General features: G+C 44.5%; 1 protein-coding gene across 1 annotated transcript in view; it reads right to left on the reverse strand.

Moving 5' to 3' along the window:
- The window catches only part of IGF2R (insulin like growth factor 2 receptor), a 1,086,527-nt gene that overhangs the window by 233,292 nt on the left and 834,127 nt on the right, over positions 1-19,108 (reverse strand). Inside the window, exon 35 of the mRNA XM_069235138.1 lies at positions 18,331-18,540. Coding sequence (XP_069091239.1) covers positions 18,331-18,540 — 210 coding nt within the window. The remainder of the gene's footprint in view (positions 1-18,330; positions 18,541-19,108) is intronic.

Consider the following 19,108-nt stretch of genomic DNA (forward strand, 5'->3'; position numbering starts at 1 on the left):
TGCTGAGGCGAGGGCCTGGGCGCTGACGATGTCGGCGATGGTGTCGCAGAATTGTGCTCGGGGGCCCGGAGGTCTGTAGATCAGTGTTCCTTTGAGGGTGGTGTTGGCGTTGACGTGGATATTGAAGTGGAGGTGTTCCACGGAGTTTAAGGTGTCGTGGGTGCTGGTTGAGACTTTGATGGTGCTTTTGTGGACTAGGGCGATTCCCCCTCCTGGTTTATTGGTGCGGTCCCTCCTGGTGATCTTGTAGCCTTCAGGGATGGCAATGGTGGGTTCAGAGGCCAAGCTTGTCCAGGTTTCGGTGAGGAAGGCGATGTCCGGTGATGTGGAGGTCAGCAGGTCCCAAAGTTTCACAGCGTGTTTGTGGATGGAGCGGGTGTTGAGTAGAATGCAGGTAAGGTGGTTGTTGGCAGGTCTGTTGTGGCGCTTTAGGGTGCAGGTGAAGTTGCAGGCTTGGCAGGCGAAGGGTCCTTTGGTGGTCCTAGGGGTGGACTGGAAACAGGTGGTGGAGCGTCCTGGGTTGAGGGTGTGGAGGTCCCTGGCGGTGTAGCAGCATCTGGTGGTGTGGGGGGGGGGGCTGCGGCATCTTAGAGATGCCCCTATATTTTAACCAACCCTTTAGTGTAAGGCTGACCAGTATGTGCTAGCCTGCCACTAAAAGACAAGTTTCTGACCCCATGGGATGAGGGCCTTTGTGCCCACTGGAGTCCAAAACAAAGCCTGCTCTGGGTGGAGGTGTTTTGCACCTCCCCTCTGCAGGAACTGCAACACTCGGTGGTGAGCTGCAAAGGCTTAGGCCTCCTGTTACAGTGACCCAAGGCACTCCACCTAGTGGAGATGCCCTCCCCCCAGACAAAGCCCCACTTTTGGCGGCAAGTCCGGTGGGAAAATTAGGTAAAAGAGGGAGGAGTGACCACTCCAGCTAGGACCACCCCTAAGGTGTTCAGAACTGAAGTGACCCCTTCCCTGCAGAATCCTCCATCTTGGTTTGGAGGAAAAGGACTAATAGGGTTGGGAATGTGCCCCTTCCCCCCCCAAAGGGAGTAGACACAGGAAGGGTGTAGCCACCCTCAGGGAAAGTAGCCATTGGCTACTGCCCTCTGACCCCTGTAACACCCCTAAATCTATGATTTTGGGTCACACCTGAACCTAGCTCATGAGATTCCTGGTGACCTCAAGAAGACAAGACAAAAGAAGGAGGACTGATAAGCCGACCACTGCAGAGAAGACTCCAGACACCAGCTGACTTGGCCCCAGCCCTACCGGTCGGTCTGCAGCTTCAGAAGCCCTGCTATAAAAAGATGACATCCTGCAGGACCAGCGACCTCTACAAACCCCTCCAGTTGACTGCCTGCCCACCAGAGGACCAAGAAGTCCCGAGGACTCAGTGAGTCCTGCCCACTCTGCACCCAACACCCCTGGCCTGTGTCCAGGTGGCCACCCTTGGTTGACCCCACGCAAGATAACTAGACAAAGATACCCGATGCCCAAAGGTACGCCTGCAGCCCCCAGGCCTTGGGAAATCAGATCAACAGTCCAGCAACGTTCAGCAGGCAGCCCTCCTCCTTGTCCAGCCTTTGGTTTTCTGGAACCGACCTCCTGGACCCAGCCTGCAGCATCTTTGTGACCCCCGGGGTTTCCCTACTGAAAAGCATTGGGAACCCAAAGTTGTGTATGCACCCTGCACCCGACCTCCCCTGTGCCGCTGAGGGTGTGTGTTTGGTGCTAATCTGTGGTCCTCCCAGTGCTCACCTAAACCCCCAGGTCTGCCCTCCGAAGTCAGGGGAACTTACCTGCCAGCAGATCTATTTCTGAGTGCCCCCAGTCTTCATAGGATCCCATTCCAAATCCAACACCAAATTTGACCTCTGCACCCAGACGGCCCCGTATTGCTGGTGGTGTGCGTTTGAGGTCATTTTGAACCTTGACCAGTGAACATCCTAACCCCCGGAGGCTGGAACTGTAAGTCGAGTACTTACCCCAAAACTGCACTAGCACTTTTCCTCCCGTAGGACTGTACTGAAAATTGCACTGTGTCATCTTTTGAACGTGAAAAGTGTTACTGGCCTGTAAACTGCTTTATTTGTCAAACCTAAACAAAGTACATTTGACACATATACTTGACCCATACTTAGAATTGTACTTACCTGCAACGAGAAGCTTTTGGTTCTAGAAATAAAGTAACATATTTTTGCTGTATAAAAACAATTGGCCTGGACTTAGTCATTGAGTGTGTGCCTCATTTCTTGACTGTGTGTGTACAATTGCTTTGCAATCCCCTCTGATAAGTCGAACTGCTCGACCACACGACCACAAAAGAGAACATTAGTTTGATCTACTAAGGCTCCCAGAGGACTTAGGATATACTCACACCTCAGCAGCCCATGGGTCACTGTCCCGCACTGAATATCTGTTTCTAAAGACCGTTGATCTGCCTTGCAGTATGGGATTGCAAATTCTATTCAGGGGATATCGGAGCACGCACATATCTTGCTCCATTTTGAGACTGCGCCCAAAGGAGACAACCCTATGTGGTGCCTTAATACCTGGTTTCTCTCAGACAAAAAGTTCACAGACCACCTGCTTGACGAATTGAAAACCTTCCTTGGGCTGAATGAGGGCTCTGTGTGTTCAGCAGGGACCTTATGGGAGACGTGAGGCTTTTATGAGAGGCATTGTCCGTTCATACATTAAAGGGGCTGACTGTGAAAAAGGCAGCCATATTACCAAATGTGAGGTCTCGATAACAGCCAGATAACGCAGGGACACAAACAGTCTGACACAAACGCCAACTAGAACTTGACAGAGCATCCCTGCGCAAGCTCAGCATGGATGAGGCCCATAAGTGCTGGACGGCCTCTGCATAAACTCTGGGAAGACACCGGGACCAAATGGGTACCCAGTGGAGTTTTATCACAAGTTCCATCCATATATTCTTCCATACTTACTTGAATTATACAACGAAGCCAATGACAGGGGCCATTTTTCCCTGGACATTAACCAGGCCGCAATTGTGGTTTTGTCCAAGCCCAGCCACTCACAACATGGATGTGCATCCTTCAGACTCATCTCCATTATCAACACTGAAGTAAAATTATATGTGAAGCTCCAGGCAGTCTCGTTCATCCAGATCAGTGTGGATTCATCTCCCGTTGCAGTACGAGGCACTTTATTTGCAGAGTGCATCTGACCTTGGCCCGTGTAAAGGCCACGGGCGGCCACTAGCCCTTCTTTTAATCGATTTTGAGAAGGCACTTGATACAGTTTGGTCTTTCCTTGAAGAAAACCTCATCAGGATGGGATTTGGGCCCTGGTTTTGCACTTATGTCAAGTTCATCTATGCCGGTCCACAGGCCAGAGTATGTATCAACGGTTTCCTGTCATGTGGACTCCCCAGAAGTAGGGGTACCAGACAGTGGTGTCCCCTCTACCTATTCTTATTTACACTGGCTATAGAATCCTTGGTGGTATGGATAAGATGTGACGCTCAGATCTGGAGATTTGACCGGGGTCTGGTATTGGAGGACCGAATAGCACTATATGAGGATAATGTCCTAATGTTTATGCCCTGCCCAGCTGAGACAGAACCAAGACTTCTTCACATCCTGGGGGTCTTTGGGATGGCCTCAGGGCTACAAGTCAACTGGAGCAAGTCTCTGCTGGTTCCCCTGAGAGGGGACCAACAGGACAAAACCTGGCAATCCCAGATCCTGAGACAACGAATTAGCTTTCAATACCTTGGGGTGAATATCTCTTGGGAACCAGGCTTGACGTGGAGTTTGAACCTCTGCAATGTGACACAGAAAGCTTGGGAAGACAGGTCACACTAGGATAGTCTCCCCCTTAACCTTATGGACAGAATTGTGCTTTTCAAGATGATGATGATGATCCTCCCAAGGCTACTATACATTTTTACAGAACTACCCCTTGCACATCGCCTGGGCCTCGTTTGACCCAATGTAAGCCATGGAACACACAATTAAATAGGCTGGGGGAATTGCTAGGATGGAATTTGAGAAATGTACTTGAGTGGTATATGACAGCGGGCTAGCAATGGCAGACTCACGCTTGTATTACTGGGGGACTCCACTTCTCCCATTAATAACTGGCTGCAGATGAAGGGGGGGGTGGAGGGGGGGGGGAGCGCCTGACCCTGCCCATAGTGGAGAACTGGCCCTACTTGGTCTGGAAAAGGGGATGGGTATTCTGTATGGTGCTCCTATCCCCTCTCTTATTCCAGAAGTGACCTAAGTGGTGTTTAGAGCATGGACACCTGCACTGCGCTGGATGGGGTGGAACCATAAACTTAAGCTGGAGACTCTGCTGTGGGAGGGCAGATGGCTGGCCCAGGTATCAACCCTTGAGGGTTTCAACAGTGGGGACAATATAGGAATTTCAAAAAGGGGCGATATTTGGGAAAGAGGCCACAAGCGGACCTTTGAAGATCTTCGAGCAGAATTCCACACGTGACCTCCCAATTCTTTCGCTATTTACAACTTCGCCATGTCCTCTTCACTTATCGAAGGGAGATAGAAGACATTCCTGAATATAGCCCCTTAGAATGTAGGCTACTTTTGGGCCACTTCGGGAGGGTAGAAGTGTCACAGATCTATAGGTCTTTAGTAGAAGTAGAAATCACTAGACCCCTTGAACGAAAAATGGGAGGGCTGGGTTGGGGTCTTGGATGAAGAAGATTGGAGAGACGCATGTATGGCTCCCCGAGTCCCCTTCCCTTGTAGAAGGCTGGCATTCATGATTCCCCAAACTGTTGCTGGTGACAGGATCCCATGGGGGACTTCTTTCACGTGGTATGGAAATGTCTGGTGATTAATACCTGTTAGACTGCCATTTTAGCTGTTCTCTCAGCCATCTTGGGGACTCCCATAGAGGCCCATCCACGGTTTACACTGCTGTGTATCCTGCTGATGTGGGTAGGCTCAGAGGGTACACAACATTGGTGGGCCTGCGAACAATAATAGCTAAGAAAGATATAGCTCAGCAATGGAGGTTCCCCACGGCCCCCTTGGTGGTGGCCTAGACGTGAGGTATGGATTGGTTTGGCAAGCTAGAAGAAACAATCTATGAAGTGAAGGGATGCCCCCAACAAATATGCAAAAGTCTGGGGGAAAGGGCAGACTATCATGGAATAGAGGGTTAAAACGGGGCCAAAGTGGTACTTGGTATTGTTTGGGGGATAGTGTGATGGATTGGAAATGGGAATATATGACTGTGGTGGATCATTTTGAAAGTGAAATACAGTTGAACAGAGCAAATGTTGTGGTTATGATTATAAGACGTAAACCCCTAATACAATGTTTCTAAAAACAAAAAAAAACAATAATTTACAATGCAATGGGTCTTGCATTTGCTTGAGTTAGAGCTATTGGTGTTGTAAATGCATAAGTGGACTTTTCTTGCCACACAAATTGGTCAACTAAATTGGTCAACCCTGCCGCATAATTTGGTCCTCTCTGCCACATAATTCCAGTGGACCTGCATATAACTAAAGAACTTCCATTTACCTTCTTCCTCTATCTGCAGCAAAAAATGAAAATACTGCCATTATGTATTATTTTGCCTCCCCACCAAAACTATTGTGTGAACTCAGAGATCAACTAGACAGAAAGAGCAGGCCGTACGGTAAGTGATGGGCAAAAATGTATCGTAAAAGGAATTCCCCGCAAACAGAGTGCAGCGAATATTGTAGTATCTGGACTGTAGAGCTCAGAATAGCCCCTAGACGGCACCATAATAAAAAAATAACATTTGTAAAAACATGGTCATGTAACCATATAGTCAGTCCCTAGAGGGCATAACGACATGAAAACAAAATGACAGAAGTAATGAAGTGTAAACATATATGTAGAGAGCATAGTGCCTTACACATTTTCAGGCCTAACAGGTCTACTGCAATACTATTACAAACAAGGCCCCTAAAACACAAACTACTCCCACCAGTAAAACAAAAGTTCCAGCCAAAAGAGAGCTTAAAATGACACTGAATGGTGGGAGAGGTTCTTATTTTGGGGTCCTCACTAACCTAGTGTGGGTACCCAGATATGACCTAGACAAAAAAAGTGTGTTGTGCTGAACGGTTTGGTGGTGGTCCCATTGTCGTAGGACCACCACAGGCTGAGTTATGGACAAATATGTATTGAAAAAGAAATGCCTGCAAAGCATTATGGGGCGAGTTTCCAGAGTGCAGTGAATATTGTAGTATCAGCTCTCCCGCTGTGCTTGGAGAGCAGCTTTGAGGATTTCTATGTTTAATTCTGTTGTAAATGCTCCAGTTTGTATGTTTTTCAACTGCTAAACTTGTAAAGTGGTACTCATCTAAAACGCTCCTCTGATCGAGGTTGGGCTATATGAAACTTCGTATAGTCATGTACAGTGCTTCTCTGATTGTGTTCACGCTATATGATCCTCCCACCAAGTTTGCACTATATGAATCTTTTTTTTTTTTAAATGTATTAAATACATTAAAAATAACCCACCTCCGTCTTGCAGCCTTTGTGCGCAGACACCTCAAAGAAACAGTGGCATGCCCAAAACAAGGAAGAGGAAGTAACAACATAAAGCCACGCAGCGCGAAACAGCGAGGAAAAAAATTGTGCGCCAACTAAGGCATGTGGCCGATCGTGCAACAATCAATGTAACAGGGTCAGTCTGCAAAGCGTAACAAAGCAGCTTCAAAGCGGGACAAACGTAAAGCAATTACCTAGGAAATCAAGGGAATTTTGAAAGGCCCAGGAATGAATGAAAGTAATTGGCGTGAGATGAGCAGGGTTAAAGCCCAGAGTAGATCACAACATGTCGTAGAGCACCACTTGCGCACTGCTAACCTCGACTTAAAAACAAGCATAATAAAGGTAGCATACAGCAGGTCATCTGAGAGTTAATATTCACATTAAAATTCAACTCTACATTTTTATAAAGGCAAGTGTAAAAAAAACAGGATGCTCTGATTCTACACCTAAAAAATGATGAATCTGTGTCCCGGGAACTTGCTTAGAAAATAGTAAAGTGTTGCACTACTGAGGTAAAAGTATATTCAGTTGAATTAGGGGAGCATCTTGTGCACTGGGTATGTATCTCCATCAACCCCTACAACTTGAGGAATTGTGGACATTATGTCAGCATGTTTTAGTTAACAAATATTGCCATGTTACACATAAACCCCTTATATGCAAACAGCATTTCATAATGTCTGTACAGATTTATAAGGCAACTGAAATTATTCAAAAACATTTTTGGAACGTGTAGACTTTTGAATTTCAACTAATTTACTAAAATGAAATGAGATCTAGGAACAAGATGATGAATGATTGAGAATCGAATAATGAATTCAAGAAATGCGGTATAAGGTATGCAAACCGACTCGAACTAATAAAGACTTCTAAAAGAAAAAAAATTGAAGTAGCGGACAGTTTATCCTGAGCAGCTAGGAAGGACCATAACTGACAGTCTGTGAAAGGAACTGACACTGTTTCGGAACAAAACAAACAGTTAAAGTCCCAAACCCTTTAACACTGGGGTATTTACACCACAGATAAGCTGAAGAAAATTGACAACTCATAAGCATTATACATTTACTCCGAAGGTGCACTAAATACTACAATTGAGGGAAGAGGCAAGAAATAGTGCTGTGGACCTTATCGACATTTCACTGCTAGGAGACATACTTAAAAAAAAGTTCCTGGCAACTACACTCCTGGTGTTTTCTATGAAAAGCATTTTAGTGGCAAAACAGGTACAAGTGACATCCTAGGGGAAGCACTGTACTCAAATTTGCAGACCTTGCTTGTCTTGAGAAAAGAAACATTCCTTAACCACCTTTCAAATGCAAACAAGGGGTGGCATCTGACGATATTATTTCACGTTGGCCAAGAATAAAGACCGTTGCGCTTCCAAAAAGTTGAACATTTTGCCTTTGCTGCTTAAGATTCTCTGTGTGGCTCTCGCATAACAGTATGGGTAAACCAATGCTGCTCACCTTCACAGAAATGTACAAACCGTATACATTGTTCTTGGAAAGTGATAGATTAAGTGTTCTTTATTGAACGAGAATGTGGCAACTCAGCGCCAATTAGGCAAACGTAATTAGATTTTTGGAGGGGAGAGAGGTTACGTGGACACTGCATAAATAATTCACTGTGAAACGCGTAGAACATATCAAGACTCTAAAATACATGTCTGACCATAACATGAAAGCAATGTACAATAACATGGAAGAAAAAACTACGCATGTATATTTAACGTCGCACTTTTGTCCTGTATCCAGTTGTTAAATGTTGCCACAAATGTTGGTTTGGGACTCACGTTTTTCAGTCCGTGTGCGGCTACAGACAATGAGAGTCTAGCTGTAATTTGCTCTATATTGAGAAGTAATATGTTAATATTCAGATGTATTTTAATAAATACAACAAATAGTATACATGTCATGCAGTTACACTAACGCTGAGGCTTGTTTCTCTCCTCTAAACTTCAAAGTAGAACTGTAATTTCAGGGATCCAAGACATTATTAGAAAGCACATTTATTCTCTGCCGTGCAAGCAGGAGACTGATAAGGGCTTACAGGCAGAGGCACTGCAAAACTCTAATTTTGCTTCAATGTGTCACCTCAATATCCGACAGCCAGTAGGAGAGGGGAAGAGACGGTGTTGGGCAGTATTCACCTAACCTAACTATCCACGATCTGCAGGAAGAAAATAAAGTTTGTGGCCCTGGCCAGTACATTCTCTGAGACAAATGAGTTTTTCCAAGTTGTTGACCTAGTCTGCTAATGTTACCCATTTACTTGCCACTCGGCCTGAAGCCAGATTAAAAAAGGAAAAAAAAGAAAAACAAAAAAAGCAGCACGGCTAAATTGTAAATTAATAGGTAAGTAAAAACTAGGTGCAATCAGATTTTCGCATCCAAGTGTTGATGAAGCTTTGGTATATCTGATCTGGTGCAACAGGTGATCGTGTATCCTACCCAAACACGTACATGTTCAAATTATTTCAAATCAGAGCAGATTCAGGTGGGCCCATTTGCCAATACAAGTCACTCCGAACTTTAGCTTTTTACATCCTAAAATGCTACATAATTAAGAGAACTTCTGATGCCGAGTGACGTTGTTTTCCCTTGAGATAGGTTATTGTCTGGTTTCAAATACCTTTGCACACCAGTGTTGCCGTTTTCATTCCCACTTCTGGTGAACTGGTTGCAAGTGTATTGTACACAATGGAAGTGGCTATGGCTGTCTAAGCATCACAGTCCCAGCCTTAACCTGAGAATTTTACAGTTTTTATTACCTGTTTAGCAATTTCTTTGGAAGTCCGGTTACAGTACATTGTCCACATTGTCACATCTAGGCTGCTTGATTGGTCTCTTATACAAGGGGTTGAAGAGGGAGAGCAACTGAAGTAAGTCAAAGGGCTCAAACTTGTGGAAGCTAACAAACCCACCAGGAAAATATTGACCACAGACTGTGATGACAGCACATGTTTTAATGGACTCGGCCAGATAATTCCCTCCTCTGTTATCGAGGCTATGGTGCAGAGTATATTGAACAAAACAAAGCGTTGAGTGGTGTCTAAGACTGCAGATACGTCTAACCTTGAGGCCAGTGATATCCAGCACTGCATGGTTGTGCCATAAATTGCTATTCTCCATCAAATCTCAGCTCTGTGTCTGACCCAAAACTAGAGGTCAGATTTCCAAAGCACGTTTCTTTTTTCCAAATACACTCCTAGGAGACCCACAACCACCATATCAATAAAACTGGCCTGAAAACAGTCCTCCATTCTTGGTCAGAAGATGGCTGGTTCTTGTGTCTAACAATTCTTTTTTTGCTTGAATGCTTTTTCGCTGGAACGACCGGACAAATATGTTCTCAGGCACAACAGCCCCCTAGCAGCTTGAAAGTTTACAGTTCTACAAAATTCTCTCTCAAAACTCTTCTCGCAGAACAAATTAAATTACTGAAGTTCCATGTGACTTATCCGCACTATGACAAAAATGTCGGCAATATTGCAGGTGAGACTCTCATGCATTGCTACACTGCCCAAAAAGGCTAGAACACTGACTAGCACAGTTGGGCCTCAATATGGCATTGCCACTGCCCATAGGTATGAGAGCATGAACTGAAGATACAAAGTTAGCAGGTGGAAATGACTGGGTATATTGCTGATCTGGTAAGATTGTTCATATGATCGCAGAAGTTTGGCACATTTCAATTGAGAACCCCAGAGATCTGGCTAATAGCACCAGATTCAAAGTGATTCCTCAGACGGCTAATGCAGTCAACCTTTTTTATATAGGTAGGTATGCATTTTTGCAATGACAAGTATAATTCAGTCTTGTTTGGGTTCAGTTTTAGGGAGAGGGCAGATGTTCCATTTGAGATTCTTTTGAATGAAGATTTTCAGATTATGAACGTTCAAAGGATTTGAAATCCTAAGGTAAAGCTGAATATCATCACCATACAGATGAAATATAATATTTTCAACTTACATTTTTCGTGACAAGAGTTCCACTTAGAGGTTAAATGAGCGTGGTAGAGCAGGATGGCTCTTGTGGTTTGCAATAGTTTTAGGTATAAGTCAATGACCTGAAGGAGTCAAGTTTTATGACTTGTCTCTCGAATTAACGAAGCCAACTGAGTATTGTTCCTTTCATTTTCATGTTCCACCAGGTTGCATTGCATGGTTTACCTGTGAATAGCTGCCAGCGATTCAAAATTTGGCAACAACCAGGCGTCAACTTCAGGTAGGATTTTGAGTTTATTATCTGTGAAGTGCAGAGTGTCTGAATCTGTGATGTGTTTTGCTCTGAATTGGGCTGCATTTAGTTTAGGTAGTTATTTTTGGTTTTGTGCCTTCCGTAAATTATGTGTTTACAATTTTGAGGAATAAGTGTAGAATTTTCTCTAGGCACATTTAGATCGGAGTTCCTGAAAGAGCTTACACCGATTGTGTTGGTGGTTTAGCGATCATAATGATCTTACAGAAGATTTCAGGATGCAAAAGGGTTATGCTCAGGGCATGAGCATAATCCTTTTGGTCTTGAATAATTTAATAGGAGCCTATGTTTTTGGTCTGCTTCCATAATAACATACTTTGGTTTGTAGCTAACTCTCCCGTTTAATTAGTCGGAGAAGAGGCTGATTTTATTAAATTATAGGTTGTATATTTTTCGTTAAGATATAGCCTGTTTTGCAACTGACCACTCTCCTATGGTAAGTGGGTACTTGCATGACCTGTTCACTCTAATCTGAATTAATGTTTTGTGAAAGTTTAATGCAATAATTGGGCGCCGTAAGGGTAGTTTCAAGTTCCTTTAATGCTGAAGGATAGATTTCAAACCAGCTAATTAGTGACTTCACGTCTATCATCATTTCCACAGTTCACAAAAATAAATCACACTCCGCCCCAATTTTACCATCTGCCTCACTCGCTGCAGTTCACAGTTCAATCTTCTCCCCTTCAAAATGTAACACGTTTTTAAATTGCTTATGTCCTAGTGGTATACTGAATGAAGATTTGCTAGACAATCAATTTGTCAAATATAATCCTTGTCACCTCTGGGAGTTGGTAGACCAACCATAAAGTTTTCTGGGTCGTGGGGGGAGCCAAACAAGATGGGCACAGAATATCCAAGCTCCTGACCGTTCTGTAAAAAATCCACTGTCGTCATTTGAGTATCCTGTATGCATACACTTGTTGAATTAGCGGGATCTCTATTCTGAAACACTAATATGTGAGGAAATGTTGAATTAGGGCCCTACAATGTCCCTTAAGATCCCGGGCGAGTAGAGGCAGCCTCCCAGCAAGTCCTGGTCAAATGAACTCAGCCTGTGTGAGGCAGATGGATAGGAAACCTGGGGCAGAGTGTGCTAGATGGCATGGCATTGACTGGTAGCCACTTAGATGGATGATTGAGATCTTCTGAGCTCTCCTCTGGGGGCTCAAAGTGTGGGGGAGAGAAGGGAGGAACAAAAAGCGAGGAGTGTAGTGGCTCAAAGCAAGTAAAATGGCCGTGCCCATAGCTGGAGACTGGAAGAGATGGCTTGTGAGGCACCGGTGACCTGCCTGGCCCGCTGACTCCGGACAGGACAGACTGCAATTGGGGGTCTATCGGACAGGCCTTTAGGGAAGTACAAAAGAGACCCCTCAGGGGATGACCAGAGCTGAGAGGGGACTGTTGGCGGAGTGAAAGAGCATTCGCCGCTGATGCCAAGGGAGATCGAACGTTATTGAGACAAATGGGAGCAAGGATGTCTCAGGAACAAGGAGGGTTCCCCCTCCTTCTCGTCACTAGGAAAAGGAGGACATATAGGTAAATCACTAGGGTCTCACAAGCCATCTGCTCCCGTCTGACTTTTTTTTTTTCTTTCAGTTGAGCCACTGACTTACTGCCCTTCACTTCAGCGCTGCCACTCTCCAGTGTACTTACAGCATCCAGAGGCAGCCAGGCTAAAGCAATCAGCCCTTTGAGTGGTCATCTGTCAGGCAATCCTTAGGCTTCACACTAGCCAGCATGCTCTATCTACCACAGGTCATGAATTGGGGGGGAATGCATAGCTGTAGGCCCATCACAAGACGGAGTATAATGGCAAGCACACTGAAAAGTAAGGGGGATTCTAAGGAAGTTAGTTGAATCTGCAGACAGAAGCATCTTCTTGGACGAAAAGTGCCAAAATTAGCCATATAACATACGCATAGCGCATAAGGTAGCTAGACACCCCTCACTTAAAATAATCTCATGGAACATCAATATGCTTTTATTATAAGCTCAAAAGGGAAATGGGACTAAAAATGCTGCAAAGACACCTCTGATAAACCAACCCTCAAGTCAAAACTGAACTAGCTAGGTCATCATTGTTCTCAGTTCTAATTCCCCTGACTTGGTCTATAGCGAGAAAAAAAATGCATTTATAAACTGGTTAAGTAAAGTATCTAGCAAAAAAGGAGTTGTTTTCTTTGAGGCATCATTGACCTCTTAGTATGCAACGATCTGAGAGATTCTGTGTGCAATAATTAACTCCTGGATTGCCTTAGTTTTGTAGATTTAAATTTAGACCTAATTTTACATTAAGTACAGTTCATTATTCTTATCATCTAGGAAACCACCTCATCACTGGTCAGTTAGGATTTGTCTGTGGAAACATTCATTTTACTAATCGGCATAATGCTGCTAAGCAATGCCTGAATTTCAAACACCGCAATCCCCTGCTCCCAGCAACTTTTGTGGAAGTTGTCTATGGCATTTGAAACAGCAGTTTCCAGAATCTTCTTTGAAGTATGGCAGGGTGTTTGGTGTTTCCTAACACTCCACGGTTCAGCATCATTAAAAATGTGTGACTTCAAAGGAATTTTACTACAGCTTTACCAACCGAAAGTCCAGCTGTTCTGGAAGGTAAATGATTTCATGTTTTTTTGCCACAATCTGTATTTTTCAGTGTGGCATGTTCCTCTTTTTGTGTCAAATATGATCCCTTCCAAGTACAATAACAAGTAGTGCAACTCATGCTCATATTTCAGTCCTTTTGCTTCTAGCCAGAAGTTCCTGTATTTCCTTTTTCTCATATCAAGACTGTTTTAATTTAATTTTCTGTGTATGCATCTAGCAATTTTTGGGATTAATGGCTGTTCTTCCTCTCATAACAAAGTTGTGCACATACATTGTAGTGGATACTATTTAGTTTTAATGGAAATCAGGAGTTTAGCTTAGCCTTCTGGTTTGCAGGCCTGTGCCCCCATCACCTTGTGACTTTTATCCTACTTAGCCTGCTCTGTTTTAGCACATTTATTTAATTATTTCTTCCAAAATGGCTGCTATGTTTATAGTTAGAAAGATGTTTTAATTTCACGTTACTGGTGCCACTCTGAGAAGGGGTCACTAACAGTGTCAAAGATAAGAGATATACGTAGGTATTCACATATGTACTTTTTCCACTTACGTGTGACAGTAACTAAGTACGTTTTCAGGGAATTGTTTAGATAATTGCCGTCCCAAGCATGCCTTCTTATCTACTCTTTGGGAACATACTTTCGTCAGGGGTCCTACAAGATCTATATAAATACTTCTCATGCAGACAGGGTTATCAGAGGGATTCATACCAGATGCTATCTATGCTACATGTCGCCTTGATGTAGACCCAGCCTTCGTGTCCCCACGGAGTGTGATCTAGAGCCCTCATTCCAAGGTAACTAGGGTTGGCAGGGCTCTTCCCATGGACCTGGTACTGGCAGATTAGGTTTATCACACCTAGCTCTCTTTAGGTTAGAGATTAGGTTCATCATGCTACGGTATTATGGCCTATTTCACACCAATTTTACATCTCATGTTATTGCAAGATGGTGGAGGTTTTTATATTCATGACTCTCGTTTTTACAGTTATGTTTCTTGCATTGTTCATTACTCATTGCCGCCCGTGCCTTTTACAGTAGATTGCAGTCTTGTTAATAAAACCTATTGAAACCTTTACTGCATCTCCTTGATTGCCTGTGCGTGAATGAGACATGTTGCTCATGTGAGAAAAGGGTAATCTCCGCTGTAGGAAGTTGGTTCTGTATATACTATCTCAAAGTGAGAGATAGTGTGCACAGGGTCCAAGAGTTCCCCTTAGAGGTTAATAGTGGCAAAATTAGATAATCCTAATGCTCTATTTTGAGGTAGTGTGGTCGAGCAGTAGGCTTATCAGAGGGTAGTGTTAAGCATTTGTTGTACACACACAGGCAATAAATGAGAACACACACTCAAAGACTTAGGTTTTTGATTAGAAAAATATTATTTTCTTAATTTATTTTAGAACCACAAGAGTCAGAATTTAGATAAGTACATAAATTGTAAGGTACTTCACACAGGTAAGTACAGAACTTTGATTTAAAACAGTAGGACAATAAGCTATTTAAAAAGTGGACACTGCAAAAATCAACAGTTCCTGGGGGAATTAAGTAATAGTTTGTTTCTTAGGTAAGTAAAGCACTTACAAGTTCAGTCTCCTGGGCCTAGGCAGCCCACCGTTGGGGATTCAAGGCAACCTCAAACCCTCAGCACCACCAACACAGGGCCGGTCAGTTGAAGAGGTCAAAGGAGGGCCCAAATAACATAGGCGCCTATAGAGAAGAGGGGTGCTCTGGTTCCACTCCGCAGGTAAGTACCTGCGTCCTCTGGAGCAGACCAGAGGGGTTTTGTAGAGCACTGGCGGGGACACACACAAGCACACAAAACACACCCTCAGCAGCACAGGGGCAGCCGGTGCAGTGTGCAAAGTAGGCATCGGGTGTTGCATTAAAAGCAATGGAGGGACCCGGGGTCACTCTGGCGATGCAGGCACGGCACAGGGGGACTTCTCAGGCCAGCCATCGACCGGGCTAGGATGAGGACCGCCTGCTGGTCACTCCTGCACCGTTAGTTGGTTCCTCTCGGTCCTGGGGGCAGCGGGTGCAGTGCTTGGTCCAAGCGTCGGGTTCCTTTGTTACCAGGCAGTCACGGTCAGCCTTTGGATCCTCTCTGCAGGTGTCGCTGAGGGGGTGCAGGGAGGTGAACACAGGGTGTCTAGTCGTTGGAGTCGCCTGGGAGTCCTCTTTGCGGTGTTGGTTGTCCTGAACTCGAGCAGGGGGCGTTGGGTGCAGAGTGTGAAGTCCCACGCTTCTAGCGGAAAGTTGGAATCTATTTAAAGTGGCTTTCTTTGCTGTTGTTTCTGGACAGAGCCGCTGTACTCGGGAGGTTCTTGGTCCTTCTAGGTGCAGGTAAGTCCTCAGAGGTCGCTGGTGTTGCTGGATGCGTTGCTGTTCAGGTTCTTGGAGTCTGGAGACAGGCCGGTAGGCTGGGGCCAAGTCAGTTGTTGTCTCCGTCGTCTCTGTGGGGCTTTCAGGTAAGCAGTCGTCGTCCTTTCTTCAGGTTGCAGGAATCTGATTTCCTGGGTTTAGGGTCGTCCCTAAATACTAATTTAGGGGTGTGTTTAGGCCTGGGGCCAGTAGCCAATGGCTACTGTCCTGGAGGGTGGCTACACCCTCTTTGTGCCTCCTACCCTGAGGGGAGGGGGGCACATCCCTATTCCTATTGGGGAATCCTCAAAAACAAGATGGAGGATTTCTTAAGGCAGGGGTTACCTCAGCTCAGGGCACCTAGGGGCTGTCCTGAGTGGTGGGTGTCTCCTCCTTCTTTTTCTCATTATCTCCTCTAGACTTGCTGCCAAAAGTGGGGGCTGTGTCCGGAGGGGCGGGCATCTCCACTAGCTGGGATGCCCTGGGGCGCTGTAACAACAGGCAAGAGCCTTTCAGGCTCACCGCCAGGTGTTACAATACCTGCAGGGGGAGGTGAGAAGCACCCCCACGCAGTGCAGGCTTTGTTCCTGGCCACAGAGCGACAAAGGCACTCTCCCCATGTGGCCAAAAACCCATCTGGATGTGGTAGGCTGGCAGGAACTGGTCAGCTTAACACTAGGAATTGGACTGGTTTACAGGGTGCATCACTAAGATGCCATCTGCATTCATTTTTCAATAAATCCCACACTGGCATCAGTGATCAGTGTGGGTTTATTGTGCTGAGAAGTTTGATACCAAATTTCCCAGATTTCAGTGTAGCCATTATGGAACTGTGGCGTTCGTATCTGACAGACTCCCAGACCATATACTCTTTATGGCTACCCTGCACTTACAATGTTTAAGATTTGGCTTAGACACTGTAGAGGAATAGTGCTCATGCAACTATGCCCTCACTTGTGGTATAGTGCACCCTGCCTTAGGGCTGTAAGGTCTGCTAGAGGGGTGAATTACCTATGCCACAGGCAGTGGGATGTGGGCATGGCACCCTGAGGGGAGTGCCATGTTGACTTAGTAATCTTCTCCCTACCAGCACACAAGCTGTGCATGTGCTGTTTGAGGGGTGGCATAATACAAGCTGCAGCCCTTAGAGACCTTCCCTGGCCACATGGACTTGGAACCAGGGGTACAATTTACAAGGGACTTATCTGTGTGCCAGGGTTGTGCCAATTGTGAGAACACAGGTACAGTTTAGGGAAAGAACACTGGTGCTGGGGCCTTATTGCCAGGATCCCAGCACACTGTCAATCATAACTAGCATCAACAAAAGGCATAAAGTTAGGAAGTAACCATGCCATGAGAGGCATTTTCCTACATCAGTCTAACCACAATTCCCCTGAGATGTCGCGCTCTTGAGCCCATGCATAAAGGCTGCCACAAATCACCTTTTACTGTGTAAGTTTTTAGTGAGTCGGGAGGGTTGGGCTGACAGTTGTGACTTGTAGGAATGGCCTAGTCGCCGACAAACAAAAGTACTGTCATCCCTAAACCAGCAGTCTTGCCTACAGCAAGAGTCCAACTACAACAACATGATTGACCTTTTTTCTTCTCATTTGTAAAATGTATAGTGTATTATGTGTAAAACAAGGATAAAAAGCTAGTCTAACAAGCACAATCATGATCCTATGCACAGATGCCTAAGAACCTCAAATATTAGTTAGGTGAGTTTGAACAAAGACTCCAGTAATAATAGGAGTTATGTTTACAAGAAAGTGAGACACTTTCAGAAATTATGATTCTGCTGTAATTTAGCCTTGTATGAAGTGAATGCTAAATGCAAGTAGGTTCAGTTAAGCATTTAGTTAACAAATACAAAGTAGGTGATCCGTTAGGCAAATTTTTAATACCTTGAACTTTATGGTGATGCACATATTAGAGTCACTCACTTCAGGGGCATTGCTGAAGAGGAGTAATTTCCTTAGTGAAGAAGAATACATGCTAACTTTCTGACACTGATATGACTGGACTGTAAATGTTGAACAATGTATATTAATTAGTATAACAACAGAAACATGACTATGTATTTAATACCCCCATTTGTGCCCTTTTCCTATACAGTTTCCAGCTTCTCATTATCCCATTCATGCAGTCATAGCTATAAGATGCAGTCACTGAGCATTTCTAGACTAACTCACACAGAAAAGTGTTTTCGTCAATATTGAATGCATACTCTGTAACAATATTAGCTCAATGTATTGTTTAATTACTTTTACAATACTAAACGTCAGAAAGCATTAAAAAAAGATAAGATGAAAAAAACATACATTCATGAGGGCTGGTAGCCATCAAACATGGATTGAACAAGGTAATTTTTTTTAAAGACTATACAGTACCCAGGGCATATTCACACACTTTGCGTTGCGTGCGCCAGGCCCCTGCGTAAGTCAATGGTGGAGGGGGCCCTCTCCAGGTAACTTGGAGGGGGGCCTCCAAGTTTTGTTACGCCACTGACACACTGCATTAATTGAGGAGAGACAAACATATGCATCTCAAGTAGATCAGTATGCTACTTACAATAGGTTCACCAACATCAGGATCCATGCACACAGCAGCCACTGGTGGACAGTGGACACCTTGAATAGAGTTCAGTGGCTGGCAGATGTTGATGTAAAAGTCTGGAGAAGTATCATGCGAGGAATCAGCATAGGCCTCATAATACCCACTGCGATGTATCAAAACGCTCAAGTCAATAACAGATGTGCCATTCTGTACTGAGCATTTCGCCTGCAAATGAAAACAGATAGAATGAGCATTGCCGCTATTCAGATGATCCAAGGGATATGAAAAGAAAAAAAAACTCTGGAATGGAGAGTGGTGCAATAAGACCAGCAAGAGAGGAGGGAATGAAAGCAAGAACGATAGAAAGACCACAAAAAGTAATTTAAGGGAGACTTAATCAAAAGTAAAATCCACTTTGTATACATTATACCTTTAAATCATGCTCCTGTGGGCAGACAGCAAATTACCCTTAGCAGGAGTGGAAGAAGCACAATTTGTTGTAATGTATTTTCAGTACCAATTCTTACTTACCAATCTACAGGGGGCCATGGTCCAAAAGAAGTGGTTACTCTTCAACAAATGTGATTTGTAATTCTTTTCAAACACTATATGGCGTAGTTATTTTTCTACACAACTCTTCAGTACCTTCAAATAACCTCCACCTTGAAGTCCCTAGCCATATCGGCACCAAAAACACCTCCCCAGAGCATGTCCTACTCTAATGAATAGATTTTTGGTTCTGCGAATGCCTGTGCACAGGCCACACAGTACAACTTGAGGACTCCTACCATCA

The sequence above is a fragment of the Pleurodeles waltl genome, chromosome 5, assembly GCF_031143425.1.
Source record: "Pleurodeles waltl isolate 20211129_DDA chromosome 5, aPleWal1.hap1.20221129, whole genome shotgun sequence".
Lineage (NCBI taxonomy): Eukaryota > Metazoa > Chordata > Amphibia > Caudata > Salamandridae > Pleurodeles > Pleurodeles waltl.